This window comes from Equus asinus, chromosome 5, assembly GCF_041296235.1.
Source record: "Equus asinus isolate D_3611 breed Donkey chromosome 5, EquAss-T2T_v2, whole genome shotgun sequence".
Taxonomy (NCBI): Eukaryota; Metazoa; Chordata; class Mammalia; order Perissodactyla; family Equidae; genus Equus; species Equus asinus.
The window spans coordinates 89,224,334-89,248,581 of record NC_091794.1 but is presented as its reverse complement, the minus strand read 5'-3'; the positions used below and the strand labels follow the sequence as shown (position 1 = coordinate 89,248,581).

The following is a 24,248-nucleotide window of genomic DNA, read 5'->3' as shown; positions in this document are numbered from 1 at the left end:
CCGGTGACTCCACCTCTCTGAGCCTCAAATGCCTCCTCTTGAAAGGGGAGATAATAATATCCACAGCACAGAGTGGTGGAAGTGATGGTGAGGGGTGGCAAAGAGGAGGAAGGAGAAAGAAAGGGAGGAGCGGGAGGAAGAGCGAGAAGTAGGGGGAGGAGGCGGCAGGAGGAGGGGCTGAGTGAACGCCTCCTAGTTGGGTAAAGGAGACCTCGTCAAAATTCTTCAGTTCTTCAGAGTCTACAAAGGAGCCGACTCCCATCTGACAGCGCTCAGAGAGGCTGGGAATCTTGCCCAGCATCACACAGCCAGTCAGTGGCAGATTCTTGCCTCAAATTCCCTCAAACCCTGGACCCCAGCTTTGCGTTTGGAGACAGATTCTCAGCTACAGACCACAGTCACCAAGCTCCCTCAAGAGCAGTGGGACCAGAGGCCCTATTTTAGGGGGACAAGATGTGGGGGGGGTGTGGCAGGAAGTGTGGCAGCTGGAGTGAAACCTCTTCCCCACCAGGGAAGGGTGAAAGGACAAGAACCTGGGGATCAGACAGCCCTTGGGCTCAACCTTCAGCTCAGCCACTGATGGGCTGGGTGACCTCAGGTAGCAGCATCTGAAGTGAGGGTCCCAGGCTCAGGGGCCTGCCCTGCCCGCGTCCCTGCATCCCTGCATCCCTGGTACCCGAGGGCCTCCCTCGGCCTGAAGGAACAGGGCTGTGCAGAGCCAGGAATGGCCAGCAGAGGGCGCCTGCCTCGGCCACAGCGAGGCCAGTGGTGCCCAGAACAGGAACAGTTCCCGGCCGGAGCTCTAGCTGGGCCAGGCCGCCCTGCCTCCTGATTTGCTCCCTCTGTCCCCGTCCCAGGACGCCAGCTCCAGGTGGACAGACCACAGACTGAGCAGCCAGTCAGAGCCTGAATCTTGCTGCCACTGAACTGTGCACAAGTCACTGAACCTCTCTGAGCCTCAGTTTCCTCACCTGTAAATGTGCCTAACAATAGCGCCTGCCTCTCAGGGTTCTGTGAGGCATCAGTGAAGACCCACCACATAAGGCCTGAATACATAGAAGCTGCTATTTTTATTAGCAGTGGTGGCGGGTGTATCGTATCTTAAAGTGCCCGACACAAAGGTTGGTGGTAGCTATGACGACAACAATGATGATGATAATGATGCAGGACTCAGTCCACTGTTTATCTTGAATTTCCTACCCAGGGAGCGTCCAGTGCCTACTGACCTGGGGTGCTGCCAGTGACAGGGAGCTCACTACCTCCTCAGCAGCAGGTTTTCACCATCAGGTCATCCTCTTGCTGAAAGCCGCCTCCTGGAAGACATCCCCCCCAACCCCCTGCCCAGGGTGGCCCAGCTGGCCTAGCCTCTGGGCTCAGGACCTGCTGTTTCCCCAAGATCTGCCTGAGAGGTCGGGGGGCCAGAACCCCGTAGCTGGATTCCTGCCTTCGCTGGAAGGGCGGGGAGCTCACAAGGGACCCCCGGGGGCTTTACCCGCAGGAGATTCCCAAGGGCTCTTGTTCTTGCTGTTCAAAGTTCCTTTTCTGCTGACTAGGAAGAGATAAATGCAAGGGAAGACCCTGTCATCCTCTGGAGGCCCCTTCATGCCTCGGTCTCAAGAGTGGCTGGGGGGTGGAGAGGCATCTGTTGACCCTGAGCCCCAAGTCCGGGATCCCTGGCGTTCTGGTTGGGAGGCCTCAGCTCTGCTGCCCCCCTGCTGCCAGGCCTCCCCATCTGTGTTTGTGGGTCTCAGGGTGAGTCCTCATGGGTCTGGCACCAAGGGACTGGCAGGGAGGGAAGGAACTAAACAGTCTTGGGCTCAAATCTTGGCTTGGCCATGCCTACTGGGTGACCTCAGGCAAGTCACTCCACCTCTCTGAGCCTGTTTCCTCACTGGGCACCTATCTTAGAGTAGTGTTGTGGAGAGTACAGGAGATGTTAACGTGAAAAGGACGACGCAATCCTGGGCACGTGGTAAGAATCTATAAACGTAGCAGTGAGTTTTATTACAAAGCAGAAATCCCTCATTTCCCCACCATCCCTGCTCCTGAGTGGCCAGGGTGGCTGTGGGAGTGGGCCACGTCAGGTGGTTATTGGGGACATTGTGCATGTGCCTGGGTGTGCAAGGGTGTGCGTGTGTGTTCACAAAGGGGCGTGAGTGTGCAAATACACATGCATTGGGTGTGTATGCATGTGCAATGGTGCACACGAGCATGCATGCGTGCATGTACCTAAGGCTGCCCGTGGCAGGGATTCCTCACGGGTACCCGGGCGTTATCCCTGCATTGATGCGGAGGCCCCTCTGTTCACTGTTACTATGGAAACGAAGAGGCAGTCCCCAGCCTCAGGGAGAGCCTAAAGTGCCAGAAATGGGAGCTGACCCAGTCTTCCCAGCAAGGGAGACAGATCAGGAGCATGAGGCCACTGGGATCTGGCAACTGCGGCCTCCAGGGGTTGGGTCTGGGACTCCAGGTCCCTCTGAGCTCTCTGGGAAGCCCTCACTTCTCCAGGGCATCCTGGTCCACTGGAAAGAGCTCAGGAAATAGAGGTGGGCCCCATCTTGGATCTAGCTCTAACCCTGTGCACGGTCTCAGGCAGGGAACTTGAGCTCTTTGGGCCTCAGTTTCCTCTTCTGGAAAATGGGCACAATCGCAGGTGCCAGCAGAAGCCTTGAGCTGGGGTGTTACCTGTCCTCTCCCAGAAGCACCTGCCCTCAAGACTGTATGCGTGTATGCCCCTGAGCCCTGCAGTGTCACCGAGCAGCCTCCTCATGTGCACTACCCTCCACAGTGTCCTGTGGGCTCCTCAGGACGGAAGCCTTTCCCAGAAGAGGAACTGAGGCTCCAGAAGGACACAGCTGGCTGGTGGTGGGGCCAGGTCTGCTGCCCTCGTCTCCCCTGGGCCCAGCCCTGCACCATATGTGCAGTCCCTCAGCCTACAGTGCCACATCACAAGGTGGCTGGGGATTCCAACCGCTTTTCTGGGTTGGGAGGAGCAGGCTGGGAGGAGAGTCACCCTGGGGCTTCGGGCGCTGGGTGCCGCCTTCAGCCTGCAGAAAAACTCCCAGGGCAGGGCTGGGCCTGAGGAAGGCAGATCCCAATTTAGGAAGAACTTTCTTTTTAAAATCTTGACTCTCTCAATTTTGACTCAAGTCTCGACTGTCCTGCATGCAGGTTGTAATTCATCCAGACAGAACTGCATATAAAGTTACAATGAACACTCGGCCTCCTGCCCTCTAAGAGGGACCACTCCATTTTCTACAAACCTAGGAACAATTTTCGACGGGTCAGAGACGGCAGGAGGGGCAGGAGCGAGCTCCTCAGCGATGGAAATGTGTAAGAAAAATCCGAATGCTTATCTGTCAGAAAAGCTGTCACAGAAAGGGTCACTTCTGATTTGAGGAGGGGGCAACAGGCTGGGCCTGACTGGGTGGCCTCAGGCAAGTCACTGTCCCTTCCAGCTAACTTTCACCAGCAGAGGGAAGAGGATTATTGTGCAGCCAAGGGTTGGCTGACACGTGACCCGCGCTGCCTGCGTCACTGCACCCCGCCCCCACGTAGGGGGAAACCCATATGCAAGGATATGGGGGTCAGGGAGCCCTTTTTCCCCAGCCTGGATGCCAGATCCCCTCTCTCGGTACAGGGGAGAACCTGGCCACCTAGGAGAGGTGCTGGACTCGTGGGAGTTATTGAAGAAAGGTGGACGGTAAGAGGTGAAGTCGGGGGCTGAGGGTTGGGGCGTGGCGTGCGAGCCTTGAATGTCCACTTCCTGTGGTAGGCAGTGGGGAGCCATGGAAGGTTATTAAGCAGGGAGGAAGGAGATTAGATTTAGAGAAAGGGAAGGAGGGGAGAGCTGTAAGAGGTCTGGAGCAATAACACAGGGCTGTCTGAGGAGGGAGTGGCGCAGGGGATGTGGGGGGAGAGGAGGAGGCAGGCCTGAGAGACATCCTCTGGCAGAAGGCTGACTTGGGTAGGAAGCAGGTGTGAAGGTGTGGAGGAGGGAGAGGTCCCGGATCGGGTGGGGCTTCAGGCTTGTTTGGTGGATGGAGGGGGACCCAGACACAGGGCAGGCTGGGGTAGAAGGTGATGAGTGGAAATCGGCCAGCTTGAGTCCCAGGTGTCTGTGGGCTTCTGGGAGACAGTCCAGGAAGCAGCTGGAAACGTGGGCTTTATTGAGAAGGAGCCAGAGGGTCAGAGGGGTTGTTTGTGCCAACTTCCCCAAAGCTGGAAAGGGGTCACCCCTGGATCTTAACCTGGGTCCATTGCCGTGTGAAGGCTGTAAGCTCACACTGAGGGACGGGCAAAGATGCGGCCCCTTTCTCTCTCCCTTGGGGTCCTGGATTCTGGGCTTGGCAGAGAGATCATATACCTTTACCTAGGAGAGAGTTGATGCTCTTCTTGGGGCCACTGCAGCCATCCCTCTGCTGCAGAGCCCACCAGCCTTGGGGGCTCTGTGAGCAGGATCTTCAAGCCCAAACTTCCGCTCTGTAGAGGGACCGTCTGCAGCCAGCCCCAACCTTCCCAATGCCCCAAGACCAGGTATCCCCTATTAGCCGGCTGGAGCCCACATTAATTGGGCGCTGACTGTGTGCAGGCCCAGTGCCTGCACTTTACAGGCTTTCTCTCACTTCATCCTCACAGCCACCCTTCGAGGGGATCTGTTATTATCCTTTCCATTTTACAAATGAAGGAACCAACTGAAGATTCCAGGGCCTTGCCCCGTCCCCTGGGGGTTGGGGGGTGGGTCAGGGTTCAGCCTGCTCGGTGGGACCTGCAAGGCTACTGTGTGACTTGGGCGGGCAGGGCAGCTCTCTGAGCCCCATCTGTAAACTGAGCTTCGTTCAAAGGACCCTGCTCCACCAAACCCCCCTCCCACCTTGACTTCAGGTCTGCAGTCCCAGCTCCCAGGACTTTCCCAACACCCCCACCTCCGCCCCCGTTCTGTTCCTCATGGCCTAGCTCCTTTGGGAACAGCCAGGCCTACCCAGCTCCCCCTCCCGGGCTGTGCTCTTGGCAGCTCTGCCGCCCTGGGCTCTGGTCCGGGGGTGGTCCCTGGCAGTAAGGGGGGCTGGCGGAAGCTTGGATTGGTTGGGCTAAGATGCAGGGTGTGCAGAGACCCCCAGGCCCCCACCTCAGCATCCAGTGCTTCATGCTGGGGTGGGCAGGGCCCTGTGGAAAGGGGTGGCTTGAGGTTTTAATCACTTTATCAATGTTTGTTTGTGTAATTCAGCCCCGAGATGCTTTTCCCTCCATCTGTCCCCACCATCTGCTCCCATCAGGATTTTCCAAACCATTTGGGACCAAAGAGGGGAGAGTGGGGGCTGGGTCTCTGAGGGGGCTGGAGGGGGGCCCCCTCCACTTACCTCCCTGAGGGGCTCCCAGGGAAGGGCCTGGGCTCCCGAGTCACACGGAACTGGGTTCAAATTCTGGCACTGTCACTTTCTTGCTATATTACCCTGGGCAGGTGACTTCACTTCTCTGAAGCCTCAGTCTCCACATCTGTAAAATGGCAGTAACATTATTGACTCCTCAGGATTGGTACGGATCAAAGGAGGTGACATATGCAAAGCACTCAGCATACAGTAGGCACTCAAAAGACATGTGGTCCCCTCTCCACTCATCCCCCACTTGCCTCTCTCTCTGGCATCCAGGAACTGGTCTGTCCCTCTTGGAGTGCTGGAGGGTAGCCACCTCTGGTTTCTGTACCCCTCACCTCACTCCTTGGATGCAGAGGTCATTCGCTCCTCTGGGACTTGCTCTCTCTTCCATCTCCCTTGGACCCGCCCACTGCTTGGTTCTCTCAGTACCCTCCCTCTACCTCTGCCCTAAGCCGCCCGTCTCCCTCCCTCCTAGATGCCTCAGTCCAGCCTCGAGACCTCTGATAGCCCCACAAAAGGCCTTCATGGAAGGCAAATCGGTGGGGTTCCAGGGTCACGGGGCCTCATCTATGCATGCTCACGTCCAGAATCTCAGGCCTGAGGGGCCAGGGCGGCAGTGAATGAGGCCTTGTCTTGTCAGTTGTGTGGTCAGGGGTTTCGATGAGGAATGTCAAGACACCAAGGTCACCTGTCTAACCTCCCTGCTCAGAAAGGGGAAGAGACGTGTTCCAGGTCATCCTGAAGTGAGGGACCCAGGCCTGCTGCGCCCCTTTCCTGGGCTATATCTCAGGGCACTAGGTCTTGGGCTGGGGCCTTGATGTTTAAAGGGCCTTCCCTTTGGCTCAGGGGCACCTCCAAGTTCTTCTTAGGCTCCGGGGAGGGTAGAGGTGGCTGAAGGGAAGTAACCAGCAGAGTCACCAGGGCCCAAACTCTGCCCCCAGACCCAACCTACTCATTCTAGGGGCAGGGAAAGTCAAAGGGAGGTGGGGTGCTCAGGGTGAGGAGAACACCATGGCTGGTTCTGCCTTCAGAAGCCTCAGCTACTGGGGAGACAGGATGCAGACTGGAGTCCTGAGGGCAGGGCATCCAAGCCACCCTCACAGACAAGAAAAACAGTGGGTTGGGGAGAAGTAGGCTCCTGAGGGGCTGAGCCAAGGAGTCAGCCTGGAGGAGGAGAAGCTGGGGCAGGGGAGTGGGAGGAAGCAGTAAGAGTTTGAGCAGCCCCCCGTGAGGGTGAACTGAGACCCCTCAAGGATGGAGAGGAGGACCCAGAGCAGGCTGGGAAGATTCCGGCTTCAGGCAGGCGAGAGGAAGGAGGAGGCGGTGAAGAGGGGCGGAGGTCACGACTGCAGGGCAGGCCCCTCTCATGCCCCAAGCACAGCGGGCCCTCCAGGCCTAGTGTGGAGAAGGGAGGGAGCTTGTCACTCAAGGGGCCTTGGGTGGGGGCTGAGCAGCAGGCTCTCCCCACCCCCAGGTCCTCACACAGGAGGCAGCTGGGAACCACCCACACATGTCTAGCGTCTCTCATGCCTCCACAGGGGTCCCAACACCAGAGCCAAGGCACACAGAGGAACTGGTGTTCTGGAGGGCCCAGCTGCGCACACACACACACACACACACACAGACACACACCCAGCAGCTTGGTTCCCCAGCTCCTCCAGTTGAGACTCCTCACTTGCCCTCAAGCAGGAGGGACTCAGGCTAGACTTTGACCACCTGAGAGGCTTGGTCTGGGAACCTGGAGGTGGAGCTTTGGAGCCCTGCGGAGCCAGGAGAGTCCCAGCTGGCACTGCCGAACCGGGAGGAGCTGTCCAGTCAGAAGACAAATGCTGTCAGCTCACCTTCCAAGTAGGTCCAGAAACCAGACCCATCTCTGCCACCCTGGTCCTCTCTCACCCTGAGATGGCCCTCTGCTCCCAGGCTGGCCCCACCCTCAAAGTCTGTTCTTGATAGAATCCCTGAGTAAGCTTGACCTGGAAGTCAGACCCTCTCACTCTGCTCAAAACCCCAAGAGCTTCCCATCTCAATTGGAACAAAACCTGAAGTCCTTGGCATAGTCCTCAGCATGCCACCATCCCAACCTCCGCACGGCGATCTCAGCTTCTCCCAACACTTATCTAATACACTAGAGAACTGACTTGTGTATTGTGTCCATTGTTTACTGTCCGCTCCTGTAACCCCACTGCCTAGAGTAGTGCTGGGCACAGAACTAGTGCTTGATAAATATTTGTGCAATGAATGGATGAGGGCGCATGGACTCAAGTCCAAGCCTTCCACTTACTAGTAGTGAGATGTCGGAAGAATCGTTTAACCCCGCTGAGCCTCCGTTTCCTTATCTGTGAAGCGGGGACAATGTGGGGGTGTGGGGGTTGTTGCTGAGGCTGGGGGAAGGAGGATGCAGGCCCCATACTGGCAGGAGGAGCTCTGATGGGGTCAGCGACTCTGGAGAGGGGCTGTCCTGTCTGCAGGCAGGGGGTCTACCTTCCGGAGGACTCCCCAGCCCTCGCATGTCACACTCCTGCACTGGCAGAGGCTGGGAAGAGGGAGGAGAGGGTTTCCTTGATTGGCGGTTGGGGGGAGTGGGAGGAGCAGTTTAGATCAAGATTGGGAGGTGGGATTCATTCTGAGAGGGGTCCTGGGGACAAGATCGAAGCGGCGGCAGGAGATGGGGGCGGGGCTCTCTAAGGCGGAGGTGGGGTAGGGGGCGTGTCTGGCCCCGGAAGACCTCACAAACTGGAGGAGTGGGCGCTGCCCCCTCTCCGAAGAACCCCCAGCTCAGTTAGTTCCGGAGTTGAGGCGCGGGGGCAGAGAGGGTGCCTGCCTACCTAACCGCTCAGGATCCTATTCCGCCCTCGGAGCGAAGTGCCGCTCCCGCGCCCAGGTAGGGATGGGGGAGGAAGGCGGGGGGAGCGCCGCTTAGGAAAAAGGTCTCTGGGCACTGACCCCACCCTACCCCATTCAGGCTACCTGAGTCGAGATGCTGAGGAGATGAGGACCTCAGTCCTCCTTCCCCGCTTGGGTGCTCTCTTGTGAGGGGGCCGGGGAAGTGCGGGCGTCCCCTTCCCTCTCCTGGGCAGGGCTGGGGGCGGAGCCTAGCCCATCGCTCCCTCCTCGCCCGGGGCTGGAGGGGAAAGGGAGGAAAGGGGACCCCCCCAGGGGAGGGGCTCCGGGCGAACGCTGCGGGGCGTTTCCCTCGCAGTCCTTCCCCCCGCCCCCCGCCCGCCCCTCTGGCCGCCTCTGCCGCCGCGCGCCGCAGCAGCGCCGCCTTCCCTGCGCAGTCGGTGTCTCCACGTCGCTGGGTGAGTGGGGGCCGCTCCGGCCGGGGCCGGGGGCTGCGGGGAGGGGGCATCCCCGCGGGAGGGGGCCACGTCCAGGGCTTCCCAACCCCGCCGCTCCCGCGCCTCCCGGGAATCCTCCCTCGGCGGGCGCAGGGAGCGGAGGCTCCCCCGGGAAACGCGCGGAGCTCTCCAGGGTCCTGACCGCCGAGTGGCCGGCCCGGAGGAGTCGCGTTTCGGCCGCCTCGGAGCGCCCCCTCCAGGAGGGGCCACGCGCCCGGCGCTCTCCGAGTGCTGAAAGGACTGAGGCGGGGGCTCAGAGAGGTTTGGAGAGGGTCCCAGGGGCGGGTTTCTCAGTTCGAGGTGTGGGTCCTTCCCATTTTGAGGACTGGGGGTCTTTGCGGAGACAACAGAATCTTCTACCACCCTCGTTTCCAAGTCTTCCATCCGGGAGGGGCAACTCTGAGGGTGGCGGGGAGGAGGGGGCACTGGGAGATGTCTCCTGCCCAGCGCATCTCTGTGCCCCCGCCCTGATGACCCAATTCCTTAGACCTTGAGGAGGGCACTAAGGGACACGCTCTGTCGCCCTAGCCTCACGCATTTCCTCAGTCCCCTCCCATACACTTGTTCAGTGGGTCCTCAGCCTGGGGCAGAAGAGGCTGATTTAGAAGGGAGGATCACCAACTTACAGAAATATGCATGTGGCACACTGCTGAGGACACACACAGGTCCCCCAAATGGCCATACAGTCACATCCTCCTCACACTGTGACGGGTGCACACCTAGTCACATGCACATATGTGCACATGCACATATATGGATTGAAACACACGGGGAGACAAATGCAATGCAGAGAGCAGGGACACACGTGCATACTTGAGCGCATGCATTCACACACACTCACTCACATGTGCACAGAGCTTCGGCACATGCACTCACAAGGAGCTCCCTCGCCCTGTCTCACAGCCCTAAGCTGGGGGGCAAGTCACCGACACACAGCCTACATCCCTGGCCGGAACTGCCTGGATGTCTCCCCTCCACTGCCTTCCCCTCAGCCCTCCACACTCCAACCCCCTGCACTGAGGGGACCTTTGTTAACTAGATGAAAGGTAAGTGTTGGAGGGAGGTTGGCTAGCTAGGGGTCTCCCTGGAAAAGGGTCCTCTAGTAGGTCTGAGAAGGACTGCAGCTTCCTCTCCTGGGACCTTGCAGCACCCCTGGGAAAAGAAAGAAAGATGGCAAGCGTGCCTGAGGGTCCCACGTGCCGCTAGCCATGTGAGAGGTGTCAGCATGGGAGTTGGCTTGTGATGGCATGTCTGAGACAGGTGGGGTCGTGGGCTGGTGTGTCTTGATGCACAGGCTATGAGTTGTGCGTGTGTGGTGCTGTGTGTCAGTACATGTGAGTTGTGGAGCAGAGGGAATGTTTTTGTGTGTGGAGACATGGTGACCCATGGGTGGATATGGCTGGTGAGTGGCATGGGACCCAGTGTGTGGATTTGGTGAGACGTATAGCATAATATGTCAGCATGTATTCATTTGTGTATTGTTGTGCATAAGTCTTGTGGCATCTGGCTACATGGAAATCATTTTTATTTATTTAACACTTATGTAGCGCTTAGATGGCAGGCATCTTTCTAAGTGCTTCCCATGTATTAACGAATTTAATCCACACAACAATAATGAGGTAGGTACTATTACCCCCACTCTACAGATGAGGCAGAGCGATTTTGAGGAACTTGCCCAAGGTCACATAGCTGGTAAGAGGCAGCGCTGGATTCAAACCCAGGTGGTCTGGCTCTCAGGCCCATCACTAGCCCAGGCTAACACCTATCTTATGCTGCCCCTTGTCAGGCACACGTGTGTGGGAGACAGAGCCCGGGTCAGTGTCTGGGCTGCAGGTGTATTTTGTGGTGAGCAGGCAGGTGTGAGGCAACGCGGGGGCAGTGTGTGGGAGGGAAGAAGAACAGAAGGCCTTTCTGCATCTTCCTGGTCCACTCTGGGGGTCAGCCCTGTCAGTCCATGGCTGTGTGACCTGAAGCAGATCACCTCACTTCCTTGAACCTGCCTTCTCATCTGTAAAATGGGGCTGATGCCCAGGCTTCAGTTTGTGAGAGTGAAATGGTGTACACCTGTGAAGGCTCAGTGACTGGCACTGAGAAGGGCCTCAGTAAATGTGAGCCCCTTTCCCTTCCTCTGTCCCCAGGTCTGTTCCCGAGGAACTGTCAGGTCTGGGGAAATGGTGTGGGGCGTGTCACAGAAGCAGGATGCCTGGGTTCAGGCTGTGTGACCTTGGGCCAGCTCCTCTCATTGGATCAAAAGAGAGGCCGGGGGCCGGGCCGGTGGCGCAGCAGTTAAGTGCGCACATTCTGCTTCTCGGTGGCCCGGGGTTCACTGGTTCGGATCCTGGGTGCAGACATGGCACCGCTTGGCATGCCATGCTATGGTAGGCGTCCCACATATAAAGTAGAGGAAGATGGGCTCGGATGTTAGCTCAGGGCCAGTCTTCCTCAGCAAAAAGAGAAGGATTGGCAGTAGTCAGCTCAGGGCTAATCTTCCTCAAAAAAAAAAAAAAAAGAGAGAGAGGCTGGGGTGGCTTGGATGGGGGCCCTCCTGGAGTGCTGTCAATGGGCCAGGAGGGTCTGACCACTCCTCTCTGCCCCTTGATCCCCTTGGGGACCCAGGTGGGACTTGGCTCGGTGGCCATGGGCAAGCAGAACAGCAAGCTGCGGCCGGAGATGCTGCAGGACCTGCGGGAGAACACGGAGTTCTCGGAGCTGGAGCTGCAGGAGTGGTACAAGGGCTTCCTCAAGGACTGCCCCACGGGCATCCTCAACGTGGACGAGTTCAAGAAGATCTACGCCAACTTCTTCCCCTACGGTGACGCCTCCAAGTTTGCTGAGCACGTCTTCCGCACCTTCGACACCAACAGCGATGGCACCATCGACTTCCGGGAGTTCATCATCGCGCTGAGCGTGACCTCGCGGGGCCGTCTGGAGCAGAAGCTCATGTGGGCCTTCAGCATGTACGACCTGGATGGCAATGGCTACATCAGCCGCGAGGAGATGCTCGAGATCGTGCAGGTGGGCCCCTGGGCCCCTGAGAATGCCAGGTGCAGGGCCTGGCAGCTTGCACCCACCTTCCTTTTTATCCTCTCCACAGCCCTGGTGGGTCGGTAGTGGCAGGTGCTCTTCTTACAACCCATTTAAAAAAACTCTTTATTAGGAAATAATTTCCAATTTAAGAGAAGTTGAGAAAACTCTCATTTACCCTTTGTTCAGATTCACCAAGTAACATTTTACCACCTTTGCTGTATCATCATGTGTGTGTGTGTGCGTGCGCCTATGCGATGTTTTGTTGCCGTTCTGAACATGACCCTTTACCCTGAATACATCAGGATATATTTCCTAAGAACAGAGACCTTCTCTTACATAACCCGTAATATGATTATTAAGGTCAGGACATTTAACACAGAAACAATGCTATTATCTAAGTTACAGACCATAGTCCAATTTTGCCAACTGTCTCAATAATGTTCTTTATAGCATTTTTTCCCCTGGTCTAGGATCACACATTGCATTTAGTTGTCTTGCCTCTGTAGTCCCCTTTATCTGTAACAGCTCCTCAGCCTTTCTTTGTCTTTTAAGACGACATTTCTGCAGAGTATAAGCCAGTTATGTTTTACTGATCCTCATTTACTCAGAAGAAAATGGATGCTCAGAGAGGTAAAGACATCTGCTCAAGGCCACACAGCCTGTGAGTGAGCCACCTGGCTCCATCATCCACATTGCATCTAGATACCCAGCTACTTCCCAGCTAATGGATTAAGGGCCCGCTAAGAGCCTAGTACTAAGTAAGGTGCTCATACCCATGAACTCAGTGCATCCTTACAACAACCCCATGAGGTTCAGAGAGGTGACATGACCTGCCCAAGGTCACACAGCATTTAAGTGGAGTCAAGCTCAAGCTGGCCATCACTCAGAGCTGCCTCTTGAAAGGGGCCTGGCTTCCACTTCTGGAGGTGGCCTCAACTCTTAGATTGCTCACCTGTAAAACAGGGATGGTGATGCTGACCTCACGGGGAGATTTAAGGACCTAATATGAATGCCCTTTCGTGGTACAAATTTAAGTGTGACACATGTTAGCTTTATCCGAAAAACCTTCCAGAGTGCCCATCTCCTCAGCCCAGCACTGAAGACCCTCGGGGCTCTGGTTCTATTGTACCTATCCAGTTCTGTGTTCACTTTTTCCTGCGCCTGTTTCTTTGCCTGTAGGGTGAGGGTGTTAATCCCCTACTTTACAAGGCTGTTGTAGGTATAAAGCGGGATGGGGACGCTAGCAGAAGACCTGGCATATAACGGGTACTCAGAAATGTTAGCGATTGTCAGTTATGAGTTTCTCCACGCACATTCTCTCCTCCAGCCAGAATGGCCTTTTCAACATCCCTGGAATGTGCCCTGAGTAATCCTGCCACCCAGCTTTGCACAAGCTCCTGCTCCCTTTCCTTCAGTCTCTCTGAATCCTTTCCCTTCTGTTCCCTCAGTTCTGCTGACTGCTCCCCCTTCCAGCTCATCCAGCCCCTACTGGACTCCTGACGTTGGCTTCTCTCTTGCTAAGGGTCCAGGTCTGCTCTCTCCAGCCGGTGTAAAATGGGCGGCCTTGGGATGCGGTGCCCTCCCTATGCCTGTTACTAGGGGGAAGCCTTAATGTTTGCCAATGACTCCGAAGGCCTGGCGTTCACTCTAGTTGATGTATAGCAGGAGTTCTAGGGGTCCTGGTGGAAGAGTCGGGGTAGCCAGAGCGGTGGAGGATCATTCAAGGATTGGGCAGAAGCTGGATATGGACCAATCCAAAGAGATCTTCATGTTTTATCACTTAATGTGATTGCACTGGTGTATACTGGCAAATCTTAGCCCTGATGGAGGCGCCAAGCCAGGGCATCTGTCAAGCCAGCCCCATTCCTGGGGCACCCTTTCCTGGCTGGCCTCTGCTCTTTAGGCCCTGGTTTCCTTTACGGCAGCCTGGTGGCCTCAGACAGCTGGCACAGACAGAGCTCTGCAAACCCCAGTGACTGATTAATTACAAGTCAGCTCCATGAAACAATGAGTGAGCAGCAATTCCAGACAATTAATTAGGAGGCCCAGGAGAAGGGTTGTCACAAGGGGAGCTGTACTCTCTAAGTCACTCACTCAGTTCTTCTCGATTCCCAGCCCTGTGGTCAGGTGGTGGGCACACAGGAGGGGGAGGGACTGCATCTCCAGGCTCCCTCTCCGGTGGGAGAGACAAGTGTGCAGGCCACACTGACCAGCTCGGTGACAGGGGTGTAAATGTAACACCTGGGAGTCCAGGGGACTGAAGGGCAAGGAAGACATGAGGATGTGGTGGATGAGTAAAGATTATAATATGAGCGCTATTTACTAACCACTTACTCTAGCCAGCCACTGTTCCAACTATCCTACATATATCATCTCATTTAATCTTCTCAACAATCCTAATAAGGGAAATATAATTACCCCCATGTTACAGATGAGGAAACTGAGGCTCACAGGGGTTAAGTACTTGCCCAAGGCTACAAAGCAAGTCATTAGAGGAATCAGGATGCCACTCCAGGTCCACCTTACTTCAAAGCCCCTGCTGCTCATCACCACCCCACAAGCATCTATCCAGCAGCTAAGAGAGAGCAGGTTCTAATCCAGTGTCTGCTATCAATTCCCTTTCCGAGTCTCGATTTCTTATCGCTATACCCGTTTTTCAGGGTTGTTGTGAGGTTTAAAAATAATGCATGTAAAGTCCCTGGCACGGAGTAGGTGCCTGATAAATGGTAGCTGGTCTTATTGTTCCAGGCAGAGGCTGTAAACGCTGGGAGATCTGAAAGGAGCAGGAGAATTGTAGCAGGGGACGCCTGATGGTGGAGAGGTTATCAGGGACCAGAGCGTGAAGTGCCTTGAATGCCAAGGGCTGAATGGTTTGGACTTGGTACAGAGGACGGCGGGAGGCGCCAAGAGCTTTTAAACAGGGGAGTCGCTGCCAGATGCCAGGCACTGTGCATTCTGGGAATATGGGCACTAGCTAGATGTCCATGGTCCTTGTCTGTCTGCTGGGGACCAGGAGCAATCCTCCAAAGGCATAATTACTTCCGAAGAGGTGTCCCCAAAGGAAAAGCCCAGGAGGCTCTGGGCCTGAGCCCTGACCCAGCCTGGATCAGAGAAGGCCTCCCTAAGAAAGCTCCATGTCAGCTGAGCCCCAAGGAGGAGTGGGAGGCAGCAGAAGGAGCGTGGGGCAGCATCCAGAAGGAGCTGGGTGCACGGCGGGGCTGGAGGGAGGCCTGTGTGTGTGATGGGAATGAGGGGGCGGACCACTGGGCTGAGGACGTGATGGGGGAGATCTGTGTTTGAAAAGAGGCAGCATGGAGGACAGACCCAAGGAAATGCGGCGGGAAGAGACCAGGGCAGAGGCTGAAGCCAGATCTGAGGCAAGGGAAGTTTATTGGAGGAGGTGTCAATAGCAAAGAGCTGGAAGATTGAGGCGACCGGTCCGGTCCCTGAGCTCCGGGGTGCCGGGACCCAACCTTTGCCACAGGCCAAGCCCTATGTGCCCTGTGTACATTTTGCGCAAAACTCCTCCTTCGCGTCGCCTCGGGAGCTCCTGCACGTGGCGGCTGCGCCCTGGGCCGGGCAGCAGGTCCCGCCCCCGGCAGATGCTTATTTGCGTTTATTTGCATGACACCCCCCGCCCCCTCCGGCCCAAGCTGCCTCCATCCCTCCAGCCCTCAGGGCGGCCCCCCGCCCCCTGCCGGCCACAGCGGCGTCGCAGCCCAACGCCCTGTCTGCCACCGAGCGCGGGCCGCCCGGAGCCCCAAGTTTCTGACCAGCCGCGCTAACGCAGTACTTAGCTTGGCACCAGGTCCTAAACCCGGCCTTCTAGGACCCCCGTTCACCGCCTGGGCCCCGATGTCCTCCATCATCTCTCCTGACCCCCTGTACTCAGCCACCCCAAAATTCTCAGCGCCCACTCAGAGCTTCCCCCTGCGGTGCCTTTGGTCATGCAGATCCCTCTGCCAGCGATTCCTTTCCCACCTAGCGCTCCAAGGGAACTTGGTCGGGGCCCGCTGCAATAGCCCCCTCTTCTGGGAAGCCTTCCCAGACACTCCTTCCTGAATCCCCCAGTTCTCCACGGCTTCGTGGTCCCCTCTCCACCTCACCGTGGCGGGGGCGCGATCATCAGCACACCTGGGGGGGTTGGAATGTTGGGGGTGGGGGGCTCAGGCAGGCGGCTCACTCCCTGCCTTCCCCCCCGCCCCCCCAGGCCATTTACAAGATGGTTTCGTCCGTGATGAAGATGCCGGAGGACGAGTCGACCCCGGAAAAGCGGACTGAGAAAATCTTCCGCCAAATGGACACAAACAACGACGGTGAGGGGGCAGGGGCAGGGGGAGGGGCAGGGGCAGGGGCGGGGCGGGGCGGGGCGGGGCGGGCGCCACTCCCCTTCCTCTCCCGCGGCTCCGCTCTGCCTCCCCTCGTCGCCGCCTTCTCCTCCATCACTGCTCCCCTCGCCCCGCAGGCAAGCTGTCCCTGGAGGAGTTCATCCGCGGGGCCAAAAGCGACCCGTCCATCGTGCGTCTGCTGCAGTGCGACCCCAGCAGCGCCTCCCAGTTCTGAACGAGAGGAGCCAGCTTCCCCCGCCTCCCTGCCTTCACGGGCCCTCTCTCGGCTCTCAGCTTCCTCTCCCTTGTGTCTATCCAGGCTGGGGGTCAGACTGCCCCCCTCAGGGTCTGCACTCTGGGGGGCCTATGGAGAAGGGAACCCTGCAGGCCCCGCAAGGTCCAAGCAAGCAAGCACTTAGCACCTCCCAATCCAAGAGGCAATATCACCCTTCGGCAATGATAGAGAGACACAGGCTCTGGCTTGGTGTGCGCCTCAGAGTCAGCCCTCCCTTACCTAGATAGGACTTCACCCATGCCTCCCTCCAACCTCCCCCCGACACACACACAGCCACGAGGCCAGACTTCCCTCCCCCAACCAGGGAGCAAGCTCCCCCAACCTTGTAGACCGCAGCCTGGCTGGAAGGGGGAATCACGCCCAGGTGAGGAGCCTGTCTTTTTATTTGGAGGGGAGAGAAGGATTCCAGAGGCGTGGGGGGCTTGAGGAAAAAGCTTCCTTGAGCCATCCTTCCCTGCAGGAGGGCCTCCACCCTTCCTGCGCCTGCTCTCCTTGGCCTGGAGGCCATGATGCAAAAGGAAAACCTCGGATTCCAGCCCCCCAGCTGTGAGTCCCACGAATGCCCACCCGCCCTTCAGCACTGGATGAACACAGACCACGGAGCCCTCTGTGTATTTTGCCTCTCTCAGACACGCACACAGGCCCACAGACACATGGGCAGACACATCTGGAGCCCCACCCACAGCGTCCTGTGTGGGAAAGAAGCACAGGCCCCCTGGCCGAGCCCCCTCCCCTGCTGCATGCATCCACCTGGAGCATCTCTGTTCTTTTTAATAACTTCAGAATAAAGTCTCATTTCAGTGCAATGGGCTGGGTGGCTGGCGGAGGAGGTTGAAAGCCCTACCAGGGTCCCTGAGGGGCCACTGAGTCCTCTTGGGCGGGCTCCAGGAATCCTGGCCAGGTCACGGTGCAGACTTGGTTGCAGGACTCCAGTGGCTATGGGGCCCAGGGGCCCAGGGGCGGCAGCAGCTGTCAGACGGTCAGCGGCTCAGAGGCGGTGCAGCTCAGCAGGTCTTGGCCCTCCATGGGCCCTGGGCTCTCCTGCATTAGGGGAGACAAAGGAGGCTGCCAGGCCTGCTGGGTCTGGGTCTCCTCCTCCAGGACACCCAGGGAATGGGAGGAGGGGACGGCTGGGCAAAGGGGCATCACTCCTTCCCCTGAAGCAAGGGTCAAGCCGTACCCTTGGAGTGCCCCTAATTCCAGCCCAGATACCCCTCCCCCTCCCTCAAGACTCATGGGGCCATGGGAGAGCCAGATGTCAGCTGTGTGACTTAGCTGGGATTTCTGACCTCTGTGACGCTGTGGGCCTTTTCCTCTGGTCCCGGTGAGAAAACTATTGCCCCAGTTCTCAAGGTGGGGGCCCCGTCCAGAGGGGTGGAGACAGACCTGCCTGGGCTCCCCAGCAGGGGCTCCCAGGAAATCAGGGGGTCAGGGCTGTGGAGGGGATAGCAGGCCTTACCATGTGGTGGCTGCTTTCCCCCCACCAGGGCCTCAATTTCAGCAGCTGGTGGGCAAGCTGGGCACAGCGCACAGCAAACACGCTCTCCGCCACGCAGAACACTAGCGAGATGCCCCAGAGGCACAGGCTGGAGCTCTGTGGGGGCACAGGGGACAGAGATGGCCGCTTGGGGTTCGGGATAGAGGGCGGGACTCCAAGAACCCTTCCCACCCCTGATGAGCACCCTGGGGTCCCCCCTTTCCCCACCCCTGCCATCCCAGGCCTAAGCACTCACATAAATGCGTGTGGGGTCATAGGGACAGTCGGGTGCCAGTGCCAGAACTTCGGGGCTCCCAAAAGTGCAGGCGGCCAGCAGTGCCCGGCCCTGGGTGGCAAAGGTCATGGCGATCGAGGCCAAGAGGGCGAGAGCACAGGTCAGAGAGAGAAGAGCACAGGCCACGCTCGAGCTAAACACTGTCCAGCGCTGGATGGGGGGGGGGGGCCACTGGTCAGTGGATGTCAGGCTTGGCCCCCATGGGGTTAGCCTCAACCTCTCCAAGCAGCCCAAGCCCTCGGGAGTGACCACTGCCCCTACCCCTACCGCCCCATCCCATGAGGTGCCACATACCAGGGGGGTGCTGGGGAGGTAGCGCGACAACACAATGGCTACAATGCCCGAGGTGATGACCTGTGGGGGAGATTCAAGTCAGCCCTGACCCCCTGCTGGAGGGGAATGGGCAGGGGGTCAAGGCCACTCTCGATAAAGATTCCACCAATGCCAACTCTAGCCCTCCGAACCCCCGCCCCTCACCTCTGCTTAGCTTTGGCCTCATTACCTCCATCTGCACAGCGGTACTGCCTCCTCATGGTCCAGCCCTGAACTGATGTTTTAAAACACCATCGCTCCCTGCCTACAACCTTCCATGATTCCCCACTGCCTACAGCTGTGTATCTCAAACAGGGACCTGTGTGTCCCAGGGTCGCAGGAGCATGTCACAGGATATATATGACATGTCTCCTTGGACTGGAAAGGATTTTGGAAGAAACTAAGTAACTGGCAAGGAGCTAAAAACAAAATTACTTTAAAACAAATCAGGACACTTTCTGGAGTAGAATGCAAAAGCCCTAGGAGTATTTTAAGCGATCCCAAGCTCCAGTGACCTGGCCCGCCCCATCAGCTTCTCTACCCCACCCTGGCCAGTCTCTTCCCTCATTGCCCTGGATATGGATACCCACACATACCTGCTCAAGATGCTACCCACACAGTGCCCTCTCAGGAACACCCTTCCTGCTCTGCTTTGCCTGCTGGTTCCTCCTTCTGCAGACCTCCCTAACTACCCACCGTCCCTAACTACCCAAGAGGCGGGCCCACTGTGTAGCCCACCAGTGGCCCTCTGGATCTTTGGGGCTCCATTCAGCCAGGCTTCCTCCTTGAGTTCCCTCACTGTACTGGGCACAGGCTGGACCCACGGGAGGCAGGTGAGATGACGGCGGTGGGGCCCAAGAATGTCTTTAATTCACTGAGCAGCCACAAGTAAGTGCCTCAACCTCTCTGGGCGAAGCCCCATTCTGCAGGATGAGCTCACGGAAAGGACACTGGCTTTGGTGGCAGACACAAGGAGTTTCAAATCCAGCGTGGTTTCTTTGTATCAGCAGGAGGTTGGGTGAATCCCGGAGTCTCGGTTTCCCCATTTGTAAAGTGGGGTTAATAATGGCCCCACGTTGCTGGGAGCAGCGAGGATAACTGAGGAAATGACAGCCAAGCTGAAGTGGTCCAGCCCAGAGCCCATCCCTGGTGGACCTCCTAACCCTGAGCTCATTGCCTCCCCCGTCTTCCTCACAAGGCTGGTGAGAGGAACAAACAGCAATGATAGCAACCCCCAGGGACACTGCACACATCTGCACGGCCCCGTCTTGTCCCACTGACAGAGGCTCTCCTACCTGCTGGGGCCTGGGGCCAGCAGGCTGTCCGAGTTTCATTTTGCAGGGGAGGGAACAGGCTTAGAGAGAGAAATAAGTCCCTCAGCGGGAGGTCACAAGGACGGGACTCACACACTGATGTGTGGGTATTCCCCAAAGGCTGCGGCCAGGTGCGAAAGGGCTTTATGAACTTGAGAATACCAGGCCCCTTCATTCATGTATTCATCAACCAGGGACTGACATCTGGTCACACCATGGCTACCATTTATTGAGCACTTACTATAGACCAGGCCTAAGGTTAAGCTCCTGCCAAACTGTTTTTTTCAGTGTCTCCAGAACAAACCGTAGCCATTCCTACCTCCACACCTTTGCATCTGCCATCCTCTGTACTTGGAATGCGATCCTAGCTGCCTTTCCTACCTGCTGGCCCCAGCAGGCCTCATACCTGGGTGAGGGTAATTTCAGCCTATCTCTGAACTCCTACTCATCCATCAGCACCCAGCTCAGGGGCCTCCACCTCTGTGAACCCTCCTGGACCCTCCCAACTGAGCTGATGCTCCTTCCTTCTGTCCAACACTGCCTTGAGTATTTCCCTGTTGTAACAATAATCCGAGTTCTCAGGAGTGAGCACTAACCACGTACCAGGCACTGTGCTAAGCACTTTATATGATGGTCTCATTCAATACTCACCAGGACCCTGTGAGGTGGACCGGATGTTACCATCCCCACTTTACAGATGAGCAAGCTGAGGCAAAGAGAGGTTGAGCGACTTGGGGAGTTGGTAAGTGGAGTAGCGGGGGTTAGGGCTCACGGCTCTCTGCTCGCCCACCCCAGGCTCTGGGTGGGGACTCATTAAAGATCTTTCAGGCCCCCTCCACCCGCCTCGCGCCAGCCACCCCCCCGAGTCGGGCCATACCACGATGGCGGACGTGACGGAGAGGATGTTCACCACACAGTACTGCAGAGCCACAGCATCGCGGGGGGCAGCCACGTAGCGCAGCACGGTGCCGTGGAGGAGAGCCGCTGCAATGAAGCTCACGTGGCCCAGCACCACCAGCACCAGCCCCGTCTTCATCAGCACCTTCCGGAAGTCATCTACGCTCATGACACCTGTGGGGGACAGCCATGTCAGGGTCCTGGGTGGGGCTCATCCTGCTGGGCAGAGGAGACAACCGAGGCCCTGGCAGGAGTGATGGACACTGGGCTCTCAGTGTACTTCTTGGTGACTTGAGGCCAGGAACTTGTCTTCTCTGAGCCTCAGTTTCCTTATCTGGAAAAGGGGTTCACAGTGCCTTCCTGAGAGTCTTTGGAATGCCAGGGTTGGAAAAGCGCACAGGTGGTACTTAATAAAGGTGGTAGTCCTTGTTAGTGCGCAAGGTCACGAGTGGCAGGGCCAGGATTTGAACTCGGGTCTCTAGCTCCACGATCCTTCCACTAAGCTCCCCATTCACTGATATTCATGTGTCTGTTACACAAATGGTCACTGAGTGCCTGCTGCGTGCCAGGCCCTGAGGTGCCACGGTGAGCTTGACAGTCACCCTCCGGGCCCCAGGGAGCCCTAGTTCACTGGGCAGAGAACGGGTCCTTCTCGGGATTCAGTTTGGTGGCCAGGGCCCGGCACACAGTAGATGCTCAACTCACAGTTGCTGAACTGGCTCAGGGCAAGAAACTCCAGCCTCTGAGTCTCCATTTCCCCATCTGTAAAATGGGAAGAATAATCCCTGTCTCCCAATGGGGGAGGAGGTCCCAGGAAGAGATGGATGGAGAAGTGGGGCACACCCTGGGGGTGCTGGGAAAAGCAAGCTCTTGGTGCAGGGGCACTGGGCAGGGACGGGGCAAGCGGGGGAGGCTGGGGGACCCATAAGCAAACTCTGAGTGGCCAAGTGGCTGCCCAGCCCCCATCTGCACACCCCCAGGAACAGCGAGCCCTGCTCCTTGGGCAGCTCATGCTCTTCCAGATATGCTCTGTGGATCTCCCCATGGGTTCTGGCTCTGCCCTCGAGGACACACACCGGGCTGGGCCCCTGGCTCCACCAGCCCCTTTGCTCTAGCCAGCTCTCAGAGACCGGAAGAGTGGCTGGGCCCCCAGAACTAAACAGCCTCGTTCTTTGTTTAGCTTCTCCTGGTGGGACCTGTGAGTCCCTTCTGAGACCTCAGTCTCCCCAGCTGTGGCAGAGAGGGGTGGATCATATTTCATATATGGGAGCTCTGCAGCTAAAAAAAAAACGAAAGAAAGAAATCACTAGCTTGAATATTCTTGGGGGATCTGTGCCGAGGGGCAGTCCCCAGGGGGCAGGGAGGGAGGGGCCGCTCAGTTACAGGCCCTCTGCGAGACCTTGCACCAGTCCCTCTCCTTTCTGGGCCCCAGATTCCCCATTTGTAAAACGGGAGGGGTTGGTCTAGCTGGTCTCTGAGACCCCTGGAACCTGCAGGACCCTCTGGAGCTGGACCAGGTCTAGGAGAAGCAGAGGGCAGACCATGAGCTGGACAGGCACCGTGGAACTGGAATGGCACCGTGAAGCCAGCCAAACAGGAAGGGGCATGGCAGCTTCGTCCCGGGGGCCTGACCCACCTCACCCCATCCACCCACCTACCTGGCAGCCCAGACACCACCTGGCTCAGGGCTGGGCTCATGAACAACATCATCCCAGGACCAAGACTTGGCCAAACTGGAGGCACAGTGCCAGCGTGGAGCTGTGCCTGGACACTGGACAGTCTCAGGGCCGTCCCTGGCTCCCTGGTTTCTAAGTTGCCATTCTTGGGGCACTTAGCAATGTGGCTGCCAGAGTGGTAAGCTCTTTACTCTTAGGGGCTAACTTCATTCTCATGGCAGTCCTAGGAGGTGGTGCTACCCTCCCCATTTTACAGATGAGGAAACCGAGGCTCACAAGGTCTCTTGTCTAGAGAGTGGGGACTCCCCAGGTCTGTCTGACAACCAAGAGCAGCATCCCTGTGCCAGAAAGTGAAGGGAGGGGACACATCCGTCCCTTTCCTCTGTCTGGATCCTGTTTGCCAATGGCCCTTCCCTCCCCGCCTGGCTACAGGAGTGGAGGGTATGGAAGTGGGAGCCCCTTTCAAGATTGAGGACCCCAAGGGCAGGCACCTCTGACTCAGAACTCCCTCGGCCCTGGATCCCCCACCCTCTGCTCTCCCTTCTAGGCGGGGTGGGTGCTCTCTCCAGCGTCTCTTCTCCCGCCTGGTGGTGGTGGGGAGGGAGTCCCTCCTCCGCAAGAAATGAAAGTGGGGGCGAGGGGCACAGGTGTGACCCCACATCGAGAAGATACCAGCGGCCCTCCTCTCTCCATCTCACGGCTGGGGAAACTGTGGCCGAGAGCGGAAAGTGACCTGCAGAGAAGGCGGCCCGGACCCCGGGCTCCCACTACAGTGCTCCGCCCCTGCAGGAGGATTTGGGGCGGGTTTGCCGCCCCCCCCGCCCCGGCTCACCGAAGCGCAGACACATCTTGGCTCCTGCGCGGGGTCTCTGCGGCCGGTTTCAGCGGGGTTCCAGAGGCTGCGGGCGGCCGGGGGGCCCCGCTCCCATCCTGGTCCGCAGCCGCCGTGCGCCCGGGACAGCTCGCGCCGCGCCCACTTCCCGCCTCGAGCCAGGGGCGCCCGGCGCCCGGCCCGCCTCCCTTCCCGTCACCCCCCGGGCGGCCCAGCCCCGGGAGGGCCCTGGCGGCTCGTCTGCATCCCCGGCCGGTCTGACCGGCTGGGCAGCCCTTCCTGGCCCGCCCGGCTGAGTCACGGCACTGGCCCCACCCACCCGCGCCCGCCGGGATCCGGGCCGGCGCCCGGCCGTCCCGACTCACACACACACTCGTGGCCCGCCTCCACTCCAGTGATGCCCATTTTACAGATGGAAACTGAGGCTCGGAGGAGCCGCGAGCATCCGGGCTGGGGAGGGAGAAGGGGGCCATACGCGTGTCAGCTGTGGTTATTGTAACCTGGTGGGCACAGAATCCGCTTCTTTCTAGAGGAGGGGGAGGGGCAGCAATGGTGGCTTCAGGCAAATCGCCTTCCCTCCCTGCCCTGGCCTGGGAGTCTTCCGTCCTCCATGCTGAGCAAGGCCCTTTGCCTCTCTGTCTTGGGGGTCTCTGTTCCCTCATTGGAAAATCAGGGATCATAATTCCTGTCCCCTAGGGTGGTGAGACAAAATGAGATACAAGAATGAGATATGAAAATGCTTTGGAAACTCTAGAGTATCTTTATGAAGTGCCGACCTAGCAGGAACACACAGTAGGAGCTTGACTAATCCTGGCTATCAGTTACTGAGGTCCTTTAATGTGCCAGGACGGACCCATGGCCTCCCTTGGTTCACCCTCAGCACGCAGAAGGGGACTCAGAGTGCCCAGACAGAAGTGGAGTCAGAGGGAGCCTAGATTCCCACCAAGGCCTCCCTGCCGCGTGTACCTGCCTGGGCTCTCTCAACCCTCGGAGCAGGCCTCCGGGAGGCACTTACATGGTATCAGGGCAGCCTCTGTTCACACTCTGTGCCCCTCACCCCACTGGTCAGTGACCTTGAGGGCA

General features: G+C 58.0%; 2 protein-coding genes across 10 annotated transcripts; one reads left to right on the top strand and one right to left on the bottom strand.

The window, feature by feature from the left end:
* Positions 1 to 3,551: 3,551 nt before the first annotated feature.
* Positions 3,552 to 16,345, top strand: HPCA (hippocalcin). 5 transcript variants are annotated; one of them, XM_044770288.2, is made up of 5 exons: positions 7,996 to 8,256; positions 8,575 to 8,674; positions 11,330 to 11,728; positions 15,951 to 16,056; positions 16,206 to 16,345. In XM_044770288.2, exons 3-5 carry the CDS (start codon positions 11,351 to 11,353, stop codon positions 16,301 to 16,303), a joined length of 582 nt encoding a protein of 193 aa, XP_044626223.2. In that variant the 5' UTR covers positions 7,996 to 8,256; positions 8,575 to 8,674; positions 11,330 to 11,350; the 3' UTR covers positions 16,304 to 16,345. The 5 variants fall into 5 exon arrangements, with proteins under 5 accessions (XP_070366518.1, XP_044626223.2, XP_070366519.1 ...); XM_070510418.1 differs by having other exon boundaries at positions 8,338 to 8,674; XM_070510417.1 differs by lacking the exons at positions 7,996 to 8,256; positions 8,575 to 8,674 and adding an exon at positions 3,552 to 3,703.
* An 817-nt stretch (positions 16,346 to 17,162) lies between these two features.
* Positions 17,163 to 23,362, bottom strand: TMEM54 (transmembrane protein 54). Of its 5 annotated transcripts, none has more exons than XR_011503497.1 (6): positions 23,166 to 23,335; positions 20,638 to 20,831; positions 18,430 to 18,489; positions 18,097 to 18,285; positions 17,653 to 17,957; positions 17,163 to 17,404 (listed from the first exon to the last, which is right to left on the bottom strand). XR_011503497.1 is itself a non-coding variant. In XM_014837886.3 (6 exons), exons 1-6 carry the CDS (start codon positions 23,179 to 23,181, stop codon positions 17,336 to 17,338), a joined length of 663 nt encoding a protein of 220 aa, XP_014693372.3. In that variant the 5' UTR covers positions 23,182 to 23,362; the 3' UTR covers positions 17,163 to 17,335. The 5 variants fall into 5 exon arrangements, 4 of the variants coding, with proteins under 4 accessions (XP_014693372.3, XP_070366522.1, XP_070366524.1 ...); XM_014837886.3 differs by having other exon boundaries at positions 17,823 to 17,957; positions 23,166 to 23,362; XM_070510421.1 differs by having other exon boundaries at positions 17,823 to 17,957; positions 18,097 to 18,186; positions 23,166 to 23,352.
* Positions 23,363 to 24,248: the final 886 nt, after the last annotated feature.

Excerpts from the sequence above, each read along its gene's own strand:
- HPCA (XM_070510417.1), top strand. The coding sequence starts at position 3,581 with ATGGGGGTCAGGGAGCCCTTTTTCCCCAGCCTGGATGCCAGATCCCCT. Across the intron at positions 11,729-15,950 it reads AGATGCTCGAGATCGTGCAG|GCCATTTACAAGATGGTTTC; the intron begins GTGGGCCCCTGG and ends CCGCCCCCCCAG. Across the intron at positions 16,057-16,205 it reads AATGGACACAAACAACGACG|GCAAGCTGTCCCTGGAGGAG; the intron begins GTGAGGGGGCAG and ends CTCGCCCCGCAG.
- TMEM54 (XM_014837886.3), bottom strand. Across the intron at positions 17,958-18,096 it reads ATGACCCCACACGCATTTAT|AGCTCCAGCCTGTGCCTCTG; the intron begins GTGAGTGCTTAG and ends GTGCCCCCACAG. Across the intron at positions 17,405-17,822 it reads GGGAAAGCAGCCACCACATG|GAGAGCCCAGGGCCCATGGA; the intron begins GTAAGGCCTGCT and ends CCCCTAATGCAG.